The following is a 21085-nucleotide window of genomic DNA, read 5'->3' on the forward strand; positions in this document are numbered from 1 at the left end:
CATCTATCTTTCTGTCTGTCCATCTATCTGTCTCTCTCTCTTTTCCTCTATCTGTATCTATCTGTCCGTCCATCTATGTATGTATGTATGTATGGATGGATGTATCTGTCTATCTATCCGTCTGTCTGTCCATCTATCTATCTGTTTCTCTCTCTCTCTCTTTTCCTCTACCTGTATCTATCTGTCCATCCATCAATGTATGTATGGATGGCTGGATGTAGCTGTCTATCTATCTATCTATCTATTTATCTATCTATCCATCCATCCAACTCTTGTAAAACTGAATTTCTACTCAACACTTTTTTTTGGTTCCCAGGATTCTTGTTCCATTGTAAGTTAAGTTCCCTAAATAATTGATATCTCTACAGACCATTAGCCAGGAACCAATCCATCTCCTCCTCACACACAACCCTTGATGTGACTAATACCGACTCAGTTTTCTCACTTCACTATGTGAAATTAACACATAGTGGTGTACATATTCGTTAACTGTATGGATCACTGAAGTGTACAGACTCCCTCTCACCCAAGCCTATTGTAACAGCCTAGCTGGTGTCTTGCATCTACACCTGGGTCCTTCAATTCACCTTCCAAAGTGTTGTTAAAAGTGATCTATAGTTCTGGAACTCAAAACTAATCATCTACTTCTCACGTTTAAAGCCTGTCCGTGGCTCATGGGTGAATAAGGTAGAAATTGAAATTCTACACCGTGGCGCACGAGGTCATTTATAACAATCTCTAAGGATTTCTCCCATTTTGTTTTCAGCCCTCTCTCCCAACTCCTGATAGGAATCCTATTTTCCCTCCCAAAACGGGTATGGGTTTCCCAGACTCAAGAGGATATGTCAAGGCTCAGTGTTCTCTAATACTGTTCCCTTCTCACAGTTCACGCTGCTCTTCACGTGTACTTTCATACACCTGGATTAGCTCAAGTGCCACCTGTTTATGACCTATTTCCTAATCTCACTGCAGCCACCTCTTTTCCCTGTGTTCTCACTGTATGTTGTGCACACCTCTACGGCAGCAGTGACACTCGAAGGCACGCATTCACTTACAACTATGTCACCCTGCATGCTCTCAATACTGGTTGGATGAGTGGATATACGTTAATTGGATTTTTTGGTGTTTTTTTTGTTTTTGTTTTTTCTCTTACAGCTACGTAAAAAATCTGTCAGTATCTTGTACCTAAAAGTATTTTAAAAATTTGTGGCAATGAATGAATTGCAAACAAAAGATCACTAATCCCTTAATTTCTATATTAACTCAGCAAATATCTTAGGTCGTAATTACAAGTAGACTCTTAGATTATCCATTCGTAGAGGAGATATTTAAGAAGTTGGCGTCATTCAGATAAATAACAGACGCTCAAAATATTTGCATATTTCAGGTAGTACATTCATTGGTAACATTTCAATGATTTCAGAAACTAAATACTGATGTCTTAATATGTATATAGGAATGCACTGGATTTAATCCTCTTTAGTAATCGGAATGATCACTAAGAAATGCATGAGATTTTTCTTAAGCCCTAAGACTTAAGGGCTGCCTTCAAATTACCCATCTCATTTTTTGAATGAGGCTATTCCTGTATAGGAGATTTATTTACACGAATGTCTTTAAGCATCACAATTGTGTTTAAGCACATGTCAAATGATAGAGAAGGCGCCCCAGAACATCTTAGTGAAACAGAAGATGCCGCACAGCACAACACCAAGCCTACCTTTCTGCATCAGAGGCAGTGCCTTTCCTAGTCTGTTTTTGGGTGCTAGATCTTTCAGACTTTCTGGAGTGCCTGTGGAATGAAATGTTAAAGAAATACAAAATATATGATGAATCAAGCTACGGTCATCTTATACAATGATAAAAGCAATAGACATGAAAAATGGCAACTATTTTACCTAAATGGTTTTGTCAGCCCGTACTTTTTAAAATAAAATGAAAATAAAAACCAGAACTGGTACTGTGTGGAAGACACAAGTTTCCCAACAGGAGACACAGAAGCTGACACCCCATCAGTGTAGATGCGTTAAAGTCTACAGTCTTGATGTCATGGGGGTTCCTGCTGGCAACTGTGCCTTCCTGAGGAAGAAACAAACTCAACGGTGAAACGCAGTGATGATAAAAGTGATGACAGTTGTGGTTTAGGTGCTGAAAGACCACACACGGGGGAAGTGCCCTCTACTTCGACAGGTTGAAACTTGGGGCTACAAAGCTGTTCTCCTTTGCTTTTTTCTCCCCCAAAATTATGAAGAAAAGAGAAGAAAAATGCTCTAGGGAAACGTGTTTGACATAAATAAAAGTATTTAAAAATCAACTATTCAAATTACTTTAAAAATTGTCATAAAGATACTTTTGCAATCATGTAGCATTTTAAAAACCTAATCATACGTCACAAATCAAAGAACTAATAAAGTTCCTGATTTACTCTATGTTCTAAAAGTAAGTATGTATGTCGAACATTTGAAACCCGAGATGCATTTTCCTATAGAAATAATGCTTATACATAGAGTTTATCTCCCCAAGGCAGCTTACATATGTCTATTCAACCTAAAATGTGTCTGGACTATAATACATGTGAAAGAAATAAAAAAAATATTGTGGTCAAGAAACTCACTTATTTAAAACAAAACAGAGAAACCATAAAAAACATTATAGTTTATCTTGATAATTGATTGTCTACAATTTATCCTTATTTTTATTTCCTGCTATCCCTTCCTTCCAACAATATTAAGGAAAAAACTGTCTTTTTTGGAGATAGTATTAACATATAACATCGTACTAGTTTCAGGTGTATGGCATAATTATTCAATATTTGTGAATATGACAAAATGACCACCGCAATAAGCCTAGTCAACACCCACCACCACTAGCTAGAAATTTTCTTTTCTTGTGATGAGAACTTTAAGATCTAGTCTCTCGTCTCTACTCTTTTTACTTATTAAGGCCAGATGCTCTGATATCCAGCGTAGGTCCAGGCACAGGGATGCACATCAAAGTGCCAGGTCCGCGTCACAGGGCGCGTGCGCTTCTGGGGATGCTCGTCCCGCCCCTCTTCTCTCCCTGCTGCCACTTGCTGGGCTCACATGAGTTTGCCCTCAAACTCAGAATCTGGATTTAGAATTTGGGTTCCAGCTGTGTATTCTTGAGACTTTCATGACTCTGACATTTCGCTTCTGAAGTGGCAAAAGGGATGTGACAGAGGAAGGGCATCTCTCCTTACCACGTCCCTTGACTAGTTAGAAATCAGGCTATTCCCCAGGAAAACTCTGGGCCAGGACTGAAGGAGGCACCGCCTTATGTATTGTCACGATGATCCTTCGGGAAGGGGTCCACCTCACAGAGGAGGAAACAGGCTCGGGGCAGGCCACATGGCCGGTGGCAGAGCCGGGGCTAGAAGCTAAGTCCGGCTCCTGAGCTGCTTCTGTCACACACTGTCCAGCAAAGAGGGTGCAGGGGTTGACTCTGACTCCTGCCCTCTGGGTGCACCCTTGTTCACAGAGGGAAGAGACCACAATGCCAGGCACAGGCTGGGGCATGGAGGTGCTCCTCCGACACTAGGGGGTAGCTTTTAGCTACCTTGTTGATCGTGTGGTCGGGAGAGGGGACCGCAGGATGCAGGGGAGCAGATAGGTCCTGAGCACTTGCCTGCACTCAACGCGGAGCTTGTGGGGAAGAGAAGCTGCTCCTGAAGCAAAGGGAAGCGAGCAGGTGCAGAGCAGGTGCTCGCGGCGGGGTGACGGCAGAGGCAGAGGTAGAAGGTCTGCAGACCCTGGGGCCTGAGCTCGAAATTAAACGTCCTATATCATCTGGGGAAATGTATGCTTGGCCCCAGGAGTGCCCAGGGACCGGGAGAGCCAGAGTCCCTCGTCCCCTCTCAGAAGAGTGAGAGTCAAGTGAGAACCCAGAGTTTAAGGTCAACTCACGAAGCTCACGGTCACGAAGGGTTTTCACCCACTCACTCACTCGCTGACAAATATCTGTGGCATGTGTATATATGCCAGGCACTGCTCTAGCTGCTTGGAATATGGCTGTGAACAAAGCAGACAAAATTTCTGCCTTCAAGCAATTCGTGTTCTAGTGGTAGAAGACAAACCATAAGCAAAGACAGAAACAGAAACAAAAAAACCCTCAAACAAGTAAATTGTATAACATGTCAGAAGGGGATCAGTGCTAACAACAGCAACGATGAACAGTCAACCAGGGCAAGGGGGTTCGGAGATGTGGGGATGGATGGATGCCTGGGGACAGGTGTGGATTGCAGTTTGAAGGGAGATGCTCTGGCATGTTCAGGCGACAGTAAGTGGACCAGGAAGGAAAGTGTTGAGAGAGGAGGGTTTGTGGTTGGAGGGCAGGCACGAGAAGCACCCTGCAGGCCTTTGTACCAACTTTCTACCTTCCTGTAGCAGGAAGGTGACAAGAATCTTTTAGAACTTCTCTGTTTTTCTCCTATCCCTAGAAATTTCTATGAGTCTGTCTAGACCCAACCGAGATCTTATTTCTTCTATAAAACTTTCATCTCTTCTGCTTCTCATCCCTAAACTTAATGGGTTTGGATGCAAGGCTGATCATCACAGTACCTGGTGATGGTGATAATGACAACCATGACGATACTAACAGTGTCTAATATTTACTAAGAACTTGCTGCATTATCTCACCTAAGCTCACCAATCCAACAAGGAGGTACTAAGCTTTCAGCCTTTATGAGAATAAAGAGATTGAGGCTTAGAGGGGTTAAGTCATTTGCTCTCACTCACATGGTCCTTACATGTCAAACTAAGAGTCTATAATCTCAATGTCCATGAACGCGTTGCATCTGTGGCATAAATGACACTGGATCATAGTAGCTAAAAGCACGGACTCTAGAGCCAAACTGGGTTTGATCTTTACTCTGTTTCTGACCAGCGGGATGATTTCAGTCAAGTTACTTAACCTCTCTGGGCCTGTTTTTTCCACCTGCAGAATTGCAATAATAACACTATCGCCTTACAGATTTGCTAACTCTAAATATTTCAGTATTACTCAGTATTTGTATTGTAGTATTTGTTGTTTTTTGCAGTATTACATAGAACAAGGATTTGTAGTGCTTTTAGCATTACTTAAAATAGGAAGAGATCAATGCTATAAAAGTATTATTTAAAATGATAATAATATATATTTGTTTCTTGAAGATAAAGACTCTTATTCATGTGTAAGAGTATCAAACTCAATGTCCCATAACTGGTTGACAAATATTCATGCAGAGGTTCATGCATCTAACTTTTGTCCTTGTTTTAGTGTTTAACCCTCTTGTTACGGATGCCCTTTTTGTTCTCTTCAAATGCCACAGAAACGTACTTTACTGAAGATTCTTCTACAGATCTCTACAAAGGGCATGTCTTTATAATTCTTCTAACCACTAAAAGAATACTCAAGTTGAGTTAAAATGACATTCACTTGATTGTAATAATTCAGTGTGAAGCAAGAATAGAGAAGAAAATAGAAAATCCTACTGTCTTTTCTACCCCAAATCCTAAGTTATAGCTATGAATACATTGTATGTTTAAACACAGCTTTTTCTTGGAATAGGGTCTTATGATACGTAAACAGGAGAGGTTAAAACCATCAATTTATATTCTTGTACTATTTCCCTGAAACTATTGATCATGTGATCATAAAATGGATCACAGTGAAAGGAACTACCTTCTCCCTTACACTACGCTTTCCTAAGTTCCTCATGGGGAGGAACTGTGTTTGGGTTATTACTGTAACATCAACACCCAGGACATAGTAGCTTCTCAATAAATATATGTTGGCTAGGTGGTTAAAAAAGTAATATTTTGAGTATTCTACTGGAATTTGGGAATCTAAAAGGTTACAACAAGTAAAAACGTAATCAGGGTTATACAGTTCAGCTTACATCAAATCAAATAAATTTAGACATAAAACTTGGCATTGTTTTCTGGTCTTTGGTAAAACCTAAGATACCATAAATAAGAAATGCCCTCTGGTTACTGCCTTATGAATAATGAGGTGTCAGTCATCATTACTGGCCCAACACATACATGTTCATCATGATGCAACTAGGCAGCATGGACTCAGTTTTAGAGTCTTGAGGGCCATCAGAATTCAGCTAGTCCATCTACAACCACCTAAATCTACAGACGAGGAAAATGAGTCCCAGGAAGGTTAAGTGACTTGTCCAAGGGAATATGGGTCTGAGTCAGTTGGTGAGGCACCGTCGTGGCCCATGGCCCTAGGTTCCTGCCCCCTCCGCCATCGAGTGACTTTGAATGACGATGTTTGCTGGAGGGATCCTTAGACAAAAGCAAACAAAACAGTGACAGTGCCTCCATCATGTCTTAGTTATTTGGGGTTTTAACATGTGTTCTGTTGAATCAAAAATTTTTTATCATTATTTTATTACATGTAAAGAATGTTTCTTTGGTGTAGATGTGCAAGAATCAGAGATCCTGAGTTTTTTTTTTTACTTCGCAACTTACAGTTGTATGATTTTGGCCTGATGCCTCCCAGTTCACAGGGCACAAATTAAGGTCCTTAAAAGCTATAAAGGTATATTCAAATGTAAGGTGTAACAATAATTATTGTATTATTAAATGGAAGCAAGAGTAATAATCGAAAAGTGAGGGCATTCCTAATTAAGTCTAATTTTCTGGAAGTTCCATTTTTCATTATTATTCTCTATTAGATTAAGTGTGAAGATTCATAAAATGTACTAATGAAAAGAAAGGCAATTGTTAAAATCTGTTTCTGGGCCACTTTCCTTTCCTCATCTATAAATTCAGTTAGAGCAACTCCCTGAAGACATTGATAAATAAAACTTTTCTGAAGATACTACAATTCTATTAAAGTGGAAAATTAACATGCTAATAAGATGAAAATATAGTCTGCTTTGGGGAAAATGTAATAAATTCTACCACATAATGTTTTAATTATAATCAACACTGATATCATCAGAATATTTCTGTCTGTATTTTGGTTGCCTATCCAGATGGCTTAATGTGAAATGCAAATCTCCATCATCTTGTTTCCTCATAATTTTGGGAAGGAAAAAATTAAATTTAAACAGAATCTACCTAAACAAGAAATGTTCACATATGGTGAAGATGGATGCATACAATTAAGACATATTTACCCTTTTGCTTATTATTGATATTTATGTATATGACTATAGCCATTAAACAGACTCACTTAGTATTTCAGTACATGGGTACATTTCATTCATTTAAAAAAAGGACATCTTTGAAAAGCACAGATGATAAAGGATGTTACAAAGCAAACAAAAATGATTAGTGATGCACTGAATTTGTAGGTGGTTCTACATTAACTCTGCATCTGCATGGCAAGTATCATGAATTCTGGAAGTAAAAAAGTGCGTAATTTCTTTATCTCATGAATATTTTCAATGGAGAAAGAAGATTCATCCACTTTGAATAAAAAGAAACCACTTGATATTTAAGGATAAAGATTCCTATAGGCAAGTAGCTGCTTCCAAGTTGCAAAAGAAATCAGAACTAGATTAGCAGAATAATTCAGGAATTAATTTTAAACACAGTGGGATACTTTAATTTAAACTCCTGGAAAATAACGTTATTTTATCAAATATTTTCCATTTTATTTAAGTCACATCAATAAATTGCCTCCTTAAAAATATCATGTACCATGATGCAAAAACATTCTCAATCAAAACAATGGAGTCAGTAACTTCAAGCCAATGAAGTATTAACATGCATCTCAAAATGTACCAAGTAAGAACAATCACCTCACATTTATTAGAATCAAAACATTGTTTTTAATTTAAGAAGAATATGTTGCGTTTTCTGGAAAAAATATTTACCAAAAAGTTGAATTAGACGATGATAATAATATTAATAGTAACAGTAATTTATACTTGCCTTTCACTTAAGGATGATTCATTCAACTGTGAGCACTAAACTCAGAACCTCAATGCTTCAGGGATCTATTAAAATACATTTTTTCTAACTTGCCACTCACAAATTTTGGTTAATTTGAAGCCACAAGTAGCTCTCAATTTTACTAAGATTCATAACAGAGTTATGTGCACACAGGTTCATAAAAGTTACTATTTATATATTAAAATAATGCCATTTACAAAGAAATACTTTGTTATTGGAGTGATGATTCTTAAATTTTTCAATATTTGAAAAATTTTGCAAGAAAATTTTCACTAGAATTTTAAAGTCACAAACATTCCCTGGGGTTCCAAACTTACGTATTTTTTCCTCATCCTTGTTTTACAAAATCTTACAACTTCTAGGAAAATTCCTCCATCTAGAGAAACATGCTTCCATGTTAATTCCAAATAAAGCTATTGTACCACTTGAGATGACATCAAGATTTCTTATTGTTGAAATTAAATTATGGAGAAATGGTACATTAAAAATTGTGTGTGTGTGTGAACACACGTACCATGTGAAATAAGACGGCAACTCAATGCTTTCCAACTTACTAGAGAGCTCTCTTAAGCAAATATTTACTTACTGTATTACTATGTTAGTTTCAAAATAATCAAATATGCCTTGATACCGGACATCCAAAGGCGATTATATAAATTGTCACTGATTTTAGAATATATATTTTTTAGCAACCAGTGACCTAGGGCAAAAGTCACCTGATGGCAAAATTCTTATGAACATTCACTGTCTCCAAATCTGACGCCATGTTCACCTCATTTGTGAATCGGCAGAAACTTCTGAATGAGTAAATAAAGCTAATAGGAGGTGAAATGCAAGTGTTGTGTTCCTGAGCAGTTGCCACGGTTACCTATGAATTTAGTGTCAGCTGACGCAGTAATTTCTCTCTCATTTTTATGGGCACTTATATATTTTAATAATAAAAACTTACTGTAAATAACATTCTGTTCCCAACAGTAATAAATCATAGTATCAAGCCATTTAAAATGTACTTCCTTTTGTTGAACACAGAATTTACTTATAAATAAATCATAATGAAAAGTAAAATGTTCAGAATTATGTATTAGGAAGAGTTCCCTTTAATAATCTTATCTAAAAGGACTATTTCTGCTTCTAAGATCTACCTTTAAAATTATATATAAAATCTATGAAATCAAATAACATAATTCACATGTTATTAAAAGACAACTAATCTTCAACTAATCTTCATCTCATGTATGTAAGAACTAAAACTACTATTTGGATTTCCATGTTGCTTATCCTAAACCCAGATAAACTTACATTTATATTCACTACAGAGACCATCATACTGAATCGTCTTATACTCTAGCAATCATTACATAAGATGAAATCCAGAATAGTCTTTTATAAGAGGAAATTCTAAGTTCCTTCATGGCCATGACACTGCTTTTCTTAAACACTGTTGTGACTCTAGCCATTAGAATAGTGCACACGGTAAATGCACAAAAAAGTTTTGCTGAATGAATGAGTAGCAATGTGGATGCACACTTAAAAATTTTATTTATACTATTATTTTATATTCTTATTTGAAAAGACTTTAAGTTTATAATAATTTTTAGATTGGAGATTTTACTAATTTTTCTAGTCTCATAAATTCTATCCTAGAAATCAGTTAGCAGTAGAGGGAACTAGATTTAAATTCCAAATACGTAAGTCATATCAAGAGGTAAAGGTGTTAAAGATTAAAGCATAATAAAATATTCAAAAAGCCTCCATGAAATACCACCTTGGGGTCCAACATTTGTAAGATGACTTACTAATCTTTTCTGAGTGACAGCGTTTAGTTTTTCTTTCAAATTGAAATATACTAAATAAGATGTCACCCATGTGTTGACTGAGTTTCTGCTTCACCAGAAGAGAAGCAGTCAAAACACCCATAACCTTTTGTAGCCAGTTGGGAAACGACATGGCCTACGTATAAGAGCCATCACAAAAGAGGAGAATTGGGTGAACAACGCCCAAGAAGGAAAACAAAGCAATGGAAATACATATTTTGGCACTTGTGACATCACAGCATGAAGTAGATTCAAAGCACTGATGTTATTTTTAAAAACCTACCTTGTTGACTGACCCTAGCCCTGGACAATATTTGGCTTAAAAAACACAATATTCATAAAATAGATAAGAACGAGGTTATTCTGTCTTAAATCAGGGAATATGCCCCAAAGCCTAAACTTCATTATTAACAAAACAAGACGATGAAGATCAGATCATCAACCAGTATAACAAAAGAACAGGCTCTGTGATAGACTTTAATACATTTTAAAGCACCTGAGAATTTTAATTTAGTCAAGTGTAGACAAAATCAATAGTTAAATATGTTTCTAGAAAATCGAAACCCTAAGACAAATGCTCATTAAGAGAGAACTCTCCCGCTGGACCCGACTTTATTGTGTTTAAACCATGCCCTGCGCATGCTAGCTTCACTTCAGGAAACATTCTAAGGTGCTTTATCAGAGGTGGACGTGTTTAGAGTTTTGGAATCACCACCTCTTGCGCTCTGGCCCCTAAAAGGAAGGCATCATAACCACATCATGGCTCTTGGCTACCCTCCACTTGGTGGCCTGCCAGTCTCTGGAAGCCACTTGTCTGTGGGGAGGAAGTGACTAGTACCTGTCATTCTCCGGAGACGCATGCTGGATTTGAATCCTGGGGCTAGGAGGCCGTCTCCTATCTAGAGAGGGGGACCATCTACCCCTGTTTGCCCAATGAACAAGACAGGAAAAAACAAGACATTTAGTAACTCCTAAAATAAAAGAATATATGGAACAAGAGGACTGGAAAATTACCCCGAAGAGTCAAAGTGTAGATTCTTTGCTCCATAATTTACTCTTAATTTTTGCAGGCCTTGGAAAGATACATGGCAATATTGTAGGAAAAGAAAACTTGTAGCCTTACATGTGAAGAGAGAAACAACTTATTTGGGAAGATGTTTGAAATCTCCTGTGTAATTTTGTTCTTTTAAATGTGGTGTGTGTCTGCAAAACTCTACATACACATAAATACATATGTATAACTTCACAAAGATGCATCCTTAAGAATCAGGCAGATGTCTGAATAAAATAGATTTCAGAAGCCACCGATGTTTATTTGATACGAGGTCTTGAAACTACTGGATAAAGTGGCAAATGAGGTGTGTGAATTTAATACAGAGCAGAAGCATAGTTTAAGTGGAAGAAATAAAACTACTCTCTAGTGTGGAACCAATAACATGAAGAAATGATTCATGGAAATGCTACCAGTGAAGTCTTAACAAGTTTTCTGGGGGAAAACTGCAGGGTTAGTAACTGAAAAGAAAAAGTTGTGAGCAAAAAACACTGACGGATAAAAGTGGGAAATACAGATAAGTGCCATGGTAAAGTAGCATTGCCTTCAAAAAAATCTTGTTAATCTTTACTTGGGGTAAACAGTTGTTTTCTTGTTTCAGCATTTACAAGAAAACTGTTTTTATGATTAACAGTTAAATACAAGTTTGAAACTTGGTTCATTCTTTTGTTAAACTATCTTGAGATTCTGTCTCTGCATAACCACAAATTACAGACATCCGGGCAAATACTGAAAAGAGGCAGTAAGGGACTGGATGGCCCAAATTTGGAAATTTTAATATATTCGATATGAACATTTTAAGCAGGATAATTTCTCTGCGTATTGGCTTCCTCATATGCAACAAGGGATCACTGAATGGGGTTTAAGACTCATCTAACTATACGGTTTTATAATAATCCAAAGAAGACCAGTCGTAACATTTTTTAAGAGCCACCTCTTTTTGCCGTTAACTTGGCTTCGTGGATTTATTAGACAGTCTGGACAAAAGCAGCAGAGGGCTATCAACATGTGACCAGGATACCTTTAGTCAGCAGGTGCTCTTCTCTGAAAGCCCCTGGGAGGACTGTTTGTCATCACTCAGCCTTGGATGGATTGAAGGAGGGCTCTGAGGAAGCCGTGAAGCCAATAAAGATACTTGCAAGCAGAATTTGGGCAGAAGAGAAAACTGTGTGGCATGTCCTCTGGAATGTGTTATGTGTTTATGAAATTAAAAACAAATTTGCATTCGTTTCAAATTATTGAATTATTTTAAATGAGTATATAGTTGGTCAATCCAATTGGAATGCTTGAAAATGTAGCTTTGCACTTTACTGGCTTTTGTTCTGCAGACACGATAAAGAAAAACATTTCTAAAATAGTTGAAAACAATTATAGCTAGTGTTTTCCACATGAAATTGTACTCAGTTATGAGAAAACTTAAGGTGTTCTTTAAAAATACAGAGTCAATATGTTTTTCTTTAAACATTTTTGAAGGAATAAGTAATATTCACTTGACAAGATCATGAATAACCTTGCTTCCTGAGGCAAAATTCCAGTCCTTGTGTTTATTTAAACATGAAAAGTAAAGAAAAATGCTATAATTATGAAACATGCAGTGAAAGCCATGAAAGAGAGGGTGTACCTTTAGAAACAAGGCATTGTGAATGCAAGCTATTAAAAGTTAAACTTTTAGAAATATTTAGCATCATACATGTACACCTGTGCACTCAAAGTCCTTCTGAATATGCTGATATGCAGTCCCAATAACATAAATGTTTGCTTTACCCTCATATCTTGGATATGATGAGAATAGGATCAAATTATACCCAATTTTTGTCCAAAGAACAGACATCACATAAGTTTTAATATCATGCATTTGTGAGCCTGAAATATACTAACGTTTTATATGTTTTTAAAATGTGTCCAACTTCTTTCTGTTTCTCCTATCATACAGAAGGACCAAAATTAGAATCTTTATTCCCTTATTATTGAGCAAAACACACACCTTCCATGTCCGTTTTCATGCTAGAAGCGAACATGGCAGGCTACACTGGAGTCATTAATCACGAAACAACTAAAACAGCCCCTTCTTGATTTTTCTTCCCAACTGTCTTGCCTGCAGGTTACCTTAGTTGCATTATTAGTGCTTTAATCTCAGGTATTCTAAACTCATTAATTCAGGAACATCTATTTGTTGGGAGCCCATCCTTTTCTCTGTGCTCAGAACAGGAGGGGAAGGGTCACTCTGGTGGCTGTGGAACTAAAGGAACAGGTTGGGGCCTCCCCAAATAAGGGGCTACAGTGTCTTGTTTTGCTTTGTTTGGGCAGTTACATCAACTACACCCAGCACAGAATAAGTAATGAATAAATATTTGCAAATATTTAAGTAGATAATAAGAGGATAAGATTTGAAGTTTGGGGGTAATACTGGTAAGAAGTAATAAGAAACTTAACTAAGAAATCAACAGCGGTGGGCTTCCCTGGTGGCGCAGTGGTTGAGAGTCCGCCTGCCGATGCAGGGGACGTGGGTTCGTGCCCCGGTCCGGGGGGATTCCACGTGCCACGGAAAAAAAAAAAAAAAAAAAAAAGAAAAGAAAAGAAATCAACATCCGTAAGGGGACCCACCGAGGAGATATAAGGACATAGAACTGACAGTCCTCAGCAAGCAATGAAATGGTTCTTACATTGGGGCTCTTCCCCCAGCAAGGATATACCTTACAACAAAAGTGCGTGTGTTTAAATGTGTCATTCGTATGTATGCTTGCATATTTACACATCTTTCAGTGGTGCATATGTCCTGGCAGAGCACGGCTAAGCAGCTTAACTATCTAAAAGAGGGATTATATGGAAATGTAAACCATTCATTCCCTAAACAGCACACACAAAAACTATCTGTGAAGTTCTGTCATATTAGACACCAAACCTGAACAGACTAGAGATCTGATTATACAGTACATATTTTTATTGTCTATTCCCATCATTCATTTAGTCCTTTGAAACATTTTCCCCAATCCTATTTTAAGTGAAAATTAATATAGGTGCTTATACTTTGGAATAAATTTTACTTATTTCAATTCAAGTTACAGTTAAGTTTTAGGTAGGAACTTCCTTTCTCTTAGGCCTCGTGTTTCCATGTGGAGGGAAATTCCTTCAAGTCCTACTTCGGGCCTCTCTCCACCCCAAGGAGGGAGGAGGGGGACTTTGTGTTAAAGAATCAGGCACTGATGACTTAGCCCTTTCTGGATTCCTCCTTGCTAATCAGTCTGCCTGCAAACAGCAAACACCACAGCAAATAAACCTGCACAGCAGCCTTCACAAGGCAGAAGCCTCTCGTGGTTCAGAAAGTGTGGCAGCCTCTTGGTGAGTCACCAGCAAGCTTACAACCTGAAGTCTAGCTTCTGAACTTGTTCACTGTATTTATGGTGATAATTAGATCCCCCACCTTGCAGTTCTTGGGTCTAGCTCACAATTGGACACAGATTTGGGAGCAGAAAATAAGGGGTGTCTTTTAAGTTCCCCCAAAGCCCCAGATGGAACATTTACTAAGTAAAAAATAATAATGCTATCTCGCAAGAGATGGCAAGGCCAAATATGATCCCTGACCTCCAGGAGTACAATCTAGTGCAAGAAAAAAGCGTGACTAAGTGAAATAGAACGCATGTAATATTACATAGGCCCAGAAAAGAGAGTTAGTAATTCTGCCTGGCAAGGAAAGGCAAGCATGTGCGGGAGAGGTTAAGAGAAGTTTTATAGATGAAATGGTTATTTGACCTCCTGTTTTGAAGAATGAGGAGAATTTTTAGGCAGACAACAAAGGAAAAAGGGTATTTCAATTTTAATGGGAAAAAGACTTGAGACAAAAAGGAACAGAACGATTAATAGAGCTTATGAGAAATTAACGGGGCAAGAATGGCATCGGAAGTGGGGATGGGCTATAGTATAATGAAGCGGGGGTGGGGGGGAATCTGTCTTGGAGATTCTCGAAGGAGAACCGATAGGACTTCTTGTCTCATCAAATGAGACGAAGGAGCAGAAGTATTTCCAGATTATGTGGATGGTTATATGTCAAAGCTGCCAAAGTAGAGGGACATTTTGGAAGAGAAAGAATTTTGCTGGCAGAGGATGTGAGGGAGACAGTGCATTTGATTTAGACTTTTGATGCACACAGGGTCTACCAACCACCGAGAAATTTAGGCCTGGTTTGCAGGGGAGGGTCTGGCATGACCAGTTACAGTGGAGTGTTGTCTCCATATGTATTAGTGTGGAAACTTTTTTTTTAAGTTTATTTATTTATTTTCGGCTGTGTTAGGTCTTTGTTGCAGCGCACGGGCTTTCTCTAGTTGTGTCGAGTGGGGGCTACTCTTCATTGCGGTGCGCGGGTTTCTCATTGCGGTGGCTTCTCTTGTCGTGGAGCACGGGCTCTAGGCACGCGGGCTCATTAGTTGTGGTTCGAGAGCTCAGTAGTTGTGGCTCATGGGCTTAGTTGCTCCGCGGCATGCGGGATCTTCCCGGACCAGGGCTCGAACCCGTGTCCCCTGCATCGGCAGGAGGATTCTTAACCACTGCGCGACCAGGGATGTCCCAGTGTGGAAACTTTTGACTGACAGACGTATAATTTCAGGGATGGGATGGGTAGGGCAAAAGAGGAAAGCTGAGGGGGAGACAGGGAGGTAAAGCAGCCTGTAAAGGAGACTGCCTTAGCACAGAGGTGTTAGGGAATTTGTAGAGGGTGCTGAAGAAAGGAGAGGTTAGATTTCTGGAAAAGGTCAAGGAAGAAGATAAAACATCTGAGGAAAGGAATCATTCTCCAGTGGCTCTAGAAATCAGTGTTTCTGAACACGTAAGTAACATTCTGTTGTAAAACCTGGGAAAGGAGAGGTTAACAGCAGGCCTGTAACTCACTCCTTCCGGATCAGGGACCAAGGGGGAACCGATGACCTCAAGTTGACCTTGACACAGATGAAAGTACAGTGACCTTGACCAGACCTCCTTGTAAGCATGCAGTGGTATTTGCTAGAGAAAAGATAAAAAAGTGTCCTTATCTATTCAACGTCTTCAGCAGGGTACAACTAGTCTTTCTAGATCTTTCACTGTAAATGAACCCCAAATTTCCTAACTTATGAGTCACGACTGGATGGGGCAACGGGGTAACCCCTACGTATTTTTGCTAGTTATGTAATCAACAGAATATATTATATAATGGAGATGCTCAAACACAGAAATTACTTCCTTTGCAAACAGTGTTTCCATGTGCCTGTCTCAAAATTCATCTGTTAACCTGGGCCAAACCATCGCCATAAGGGAGAAAAGGTCGGCCTGATGGTTTTGGGGTCCTTCGGGAAAAGAACATGCTAACTGTTCCTGGCGCTCCTTTATCTTGAAATAATCAGTGAAGTGTGGTGTGGGGTACTGGGTCTGCTTTAACAATTTCATCCTTTGTACTAACACAGAACTTCCTTTGCTTTCAGAGTTAGTGAAGATACTCCAGAAAAGGGCATTAAGTAGGTATAACAGCATACACATATTCATCAAGATGGTTTAGAATCAGCAAATTGTTTGACCTCGATAGGTTACAAGGTGGAAATACTGATATGTCACCATCTCAAGAATATGAAGTTATGTCTTTAACAACTTTTCTGTAATATCTTATCTACTATGTATATGTCAGGCACTGATCATCTCTCTGGTCAGTCACAAGAACTAAGTAACCTGGAAAACCCTCAAAGCTTCCCCAGTTCCAACTCTCCTCACGTCCTGTCTGGGGACTTACTGGTGGATCTTCCAAAGAGCACAAAGCCCCCAGTGCTGGCCCTACTCTGTCCTGTCTCGAAGCTGCTCAGAGGTCTGTGCGCAGAAGGACGGCATCCTCCACACCAAGACACACCTACAGCATCTGTAAATTTCCTGATGAGAACTCATCTCACTTTATTTTCTTCTTGACAACAAATTGACCCCAATAAGTTAAAGAGCATTAGTAACACCAATTCCAGCCCCCTTTCATTTTTTTTCAAGGGGAAATTTATTTTTTATTCAATAGATAGAGTGAATGTAGGTTTCAATCATATTTTCTCTTCTGTCAAAAGTATGTATCAGGGGCTTCCCTGGTGGCGCAGTGGTTGAGAGTCCGCCTGCCGATGCAGGGGACGCGGGCTCGTGCCCCGGTCCGGGAAGATCCCACATGCCGTGGAGCGGCTGGGCCCGTGAGCCATGGCCGCTGGGCCGGCGCGTCCGGAGCCTGTTGCTCCGCAACGGGAGAGGCCACAACGGTGAGAGGCCCGCGTACCGCAAAAAGAAAAAAAAAAAAGTACGTATCATAAGTGAGTGCACTCAGACTTCACTATGACCTGTAAAAGAATCGTGGCCAGATTATTTGTCTACAGGTTGGCCTGTTCTAAGGGTATTATCAGAGATGAAATTCACCAATACATGGATCTGTGAATTCTCTGGCTTCAGAGCAACAAGAAAACACGTGCTCGACAGGCTTCAGCGACAGAATAAAACTGTACTGTCCGATGTAGTAGCCACAAGTGGTCAAGGAGCACTGTGAAAAAAGGAATGCAGGGCTTCCCTGGTGGCACAGTGGTTGGGAGTCTGCCTGCCGATGCAGGGGATGCGGGTTCGTGCCCCGGTCCGGGAAGATCCCACATGCCGCGGAGCGGCTGGGCCCGTGAGCCATGGCCGCTGACCCTGCGCGTCCGGAGCCTGTGCTCTGCAACGGGAGAGGCCACAACAGTCAGAGGCCCGTGTACCGCAAAAAAAAAAAAAAAAAAAGGAGTGCAAAATATCTCACTAACAGTTTTTAACTGATTATATGTTAAAATGATAATATTTCAGATATACACCAAAGTATTAAAGTTAATTTCATATTTTAATATGGCAAGCAGAAAACTTAAAATTGTGCATGTGGCTCAAACTGTATTTCTATTAGAACAAATTGAGATGACCTTTAAGATGTTAGGGTATCGTTGTAGTCAGAAGATTCCGCTGACTTCATTCTATCCTTGTTTTAACACTAACCAGAAACATATAAGGAAATAATAATAAGTAAAAAAATATATTTTCTTGCTACTCTTGTATATATTTTTGGGGGGTAATATACAACAAACGAGAATAATGAAACAATTTCAGTTGTGATTTTAGAAGAGCCCATTCAACTACAGAAGAGTCCATTTCAACTAAAATTTCTTCTACAAATGTAAAGAAATACAAAAAGTTAGATTCCATTGTTTTCTATTACAAATTTTGCAAATACAAAAGAATACAAAATTAAAAAGTAGATTTCTTTAGTAGAATCTTATGAAGACACTAAAAAAATGAACATGTCTACCTGTACCAATCATGAAATTCCAGAAATAAACATTTCATAAATAAATGAGTAGAATCAGACTAGAAAGATTGCTAAGGGAAAGCTTTAAGCAGCCTCTGAAGAAGAGGAAAAGTGGGTTACATTAACACAACTAAACATTTTTCTTCAGGATCTGTGAAGAGGTAGTATGCAAATTTCCAGTGAATGACTTCTAATTGAAAAGAGATAACAATTATAACCAAGGCTATCAATTATAACCAAGTTTACTGGAATAGAAAGTTCTAGCACAATGGAAAAATTAGCTGCTCACAGTTCGGAGACAGTGTAGTACATGATCATTTAATTAAAGTCAGAATTATTTATTAATCCATCAATTTGAAGTGTTAAGCAAAATTACGTTATGTGTGTATATAATGTGCCTTTATTTTTGTAAGGCATCAGGAAATCTACGATAAACATTATTTTTTGTTGAAATATAATTTAAGGCAAAACCATCTATATCAAAGAGCAAGTTGATTTAAAAAAAACACGAATATAGATGCACAAGGGAAGTATTCTATCTAAATAAGATTCTTGTTTTGTGTTTATGGAAGATTGTAGTTGAACCTATAAATACTATTTCTCAGCGGATGTACTAGGAAAGTGATCTTCCCCTTCAGATAACTCACTGGCCCTCACAACCATATCAGCGTACTGAAGGCTCCCTGAGTAGGTGTAAAGGAAACCACTGAAGAGCAACAAAAGGGGAAAAGCAGCAGCGAGAAGCAGTTACAAATCACGTCACGCCATTTGCAACAGCATTCACGGAAATATGTGTATGTGCTCCCTCTGGCTCCGCCACATACACACATCTCTACACAGGCGTGTACGGAAGGGAGGGGAAATGCAGTCGGCAAGTGAACGTGGATGAGTAAGCTGTGAGACTCAATGACACGAAACAAAGTGATAGGGAAAAAAATGACTGTACAAAATGACAGGAAATTAAGAAAGTCTTTATACCTTTCTCGTTCTGGTGAATGCAAACTAGCATCTGGTCTCAAGCAGTTGGTACTAGCACTCCTCGCCCTGTCAAGGGAGGGCTGCAGGTCACTAGTGCCAGTGCATTGCATCCAGGGTGGAGGAGAAAGACAGAGAAAACAGAGAGAGGAAGACCAGTTAGAGAGGAAAGCATCGAGTCCTGTCCCCTTTACACAAAGTGCAGAATCACTGCGAGTCGGTTCATAAGGGTGTGAGCGCTGACAGGATGGCCGTGCACAGTTTTGTTTAGAAAATGACACTAAACAAAGATTATGCTTGAATTGCTTTGCATAATTTTTTTAAAAGGGTCTCAGACTGAAAAAAATGAGGCTAAGTCACACCTACTTATGAAAAAACTGGATACAGAAAGCACTGAAACAAAATGCCTAACACTTCATTACCAAGGACAGATGCCACACCAAAACAAAATGAAGGACAGCAGAGGAGGAAAATTTTACAACTCAGCTATTTTGGTTCAAACACTAGACAGGGGAGGTGGACGGTATGACGTCCAAACGTCCTTACCTAACCAGAATCTCATCAGTAAACCTCAGTGCTCTCGAGTGAAAGCATTCATGGTGAAGGGGTTTGGTTTTAGTATGTGCAGGCAGAATTGAGCTCCACAAAGTAAAATCATCCAAAAATAAAATAATATAAAATCAATTCTCATAATTGAAATCAACAAGTAAAACAAGTAAAACAACAAATAAATGACAAGACAATGACTAGAAATCTGATATTTGGGTAAGTAGAGAAATATTTCATTTAGAGAAATATTCTAGCATAGGTTTTATAATTAAAGCTATTTTTACTTTTTATTGTATTTTTAAATTATTTTTAAATTAGTTTTTATTGGACTATAGTTGATTTACACTGTTGTGTTAGTTTCTGCTGTACAGTAAAATGAATCAGTTATACATACGCATATATCCACTCTTTTTTAGATTCTATTCCCATATAATTAAAAAGTAATGAGCAGAGTTCCCTGCGCTATACAGGAGGTTCTTATTAGCTACCTATTTTACATGTAGTAGAGTGTGTATGTCAATCCCAATCTCCCAATTTACCCTTCCCCCCTTTCCCCCTAAAAGCTATTTTTAGATATCATGAGTTTTCTCTGTATATAATTAATTTGAAGAGGAAATGCTAATGCTTTATTAGAAAGTAAATTTGCTACTTTTAGTTGGTGGGGGATTAGGGATTAGTTTATAACCGAGACTCACTGTTATGACTCTTACCTGTAAATATTCCAGTGAGAACAGTTCTCTAACAAGGGCATCTTGGGCGGTAACGTTTTATTGTGCCTAACAAGATGTCTGGAACATGGGAACGCAGACACGCAGGAAACAGAAAATAAATATGAAGCGAATTTTATCAGGATATGCAAAAAGTAGGAGACCTAGAAAGCTACAAACACAGATGGATCTTTTGTTTTTCTCAGAAAAACCACAATAATTATTTGAAGGTAGGAAAAGTACTGTTAAATATGGAATCATAGACATGTCTCCATAATTAAGATGAAGACTTAAGTTATAGTTTAAAAGCCTTAATTTGAAAAAGATTTGAGCACTACACTCTACGAAGTAACCAACATGAAACTTACTATTTAATCCCTGTTCAATATTACACCTGCTTCTATGGAAATAACTCATAGCTAAAAGTACTAATCAAATAATTTATGAAATTTGGGAATTAATATGACTAAAAGTTAATAGTCTAATAACAAGCAAAATGCTGACCAGCATTGCAGGGACAAGGCTGGTCACAGTACTGAAGGCAGTAAAGGAAAGAAGATCAAGAGGTGACTGCAGGGATTCCCTGGTGGTGCAGTGGTTGAGAGTCCGCCTGCCGATGCAGGGGACACGGGTTCGTGCCCCGGTCCGGGAAGATCCCACATACCGCGGAACGGCTGGGCCTGTGAGCCACGGCCGCTGAGCCTGCGCATCCAGAGCCTATGCTCTGCAACGGGAGAGGCCACAGCAGTAAGAGGCCCGCATACCGCAAA

General features: G+C 38.8%; 1 protein-coding gene across 8 annotated transcripts in view; it reads right to left on the reverse strand.

Annotated features, from left to right (window-relative positions):
• The window catches only part of RIMS1 (regulating synaptic membrane exocytosis 1), a 484376-nt gene that overhangs the window by 124340 nt on the left and 338951 nt on the right, over nucleotides 1-21085 (reverse strand). For 4 of the 8 annotated variants that reach the window (XM_007456121.1, XM_007456119.1, XM_007456118.1 and 1 more), the window contains 2 exons: nucleotides 19063-19152; nucleotides 1721-1792 (listed from right to left, as the gene is read on the reverse strand). In XM_007456121.1, the coding sequence (XP_007456183.1) occupies nucleotides 1721-1792; nucleotides 19063-19152 (162 nt within the window). Of the gene's footprint in view, nucleotides 1-1720; nucleotides 1793-10565; nucleotides 10650-19062; nucleotides 19153-19605; nucleotides 19699-20318; nucleotides 20397-21085 lie in introns of all 8 variants that reach the window. The other 4 variants (XM_007456124.1, XM_007456123.1, XM_007456117.1 and 1 more) reach the window with 3 other exon arrangements.

Source organism: Lipotes vexillifer, unplaced genomic scaffold, assembly GCF_000442215.2.
Source record: "Lipotes vexillifer unplaced genomic scaffold, Lipotes_vexillifer_v1.1 scaffold693, whole genome shotgun sequence".
Lineage (NCBI taxonomy): Eukaryota > Metazoa > Chordata > Mammalia > Artiodactyla > Lipotidae > Lipotes > Lipotes vexillifer.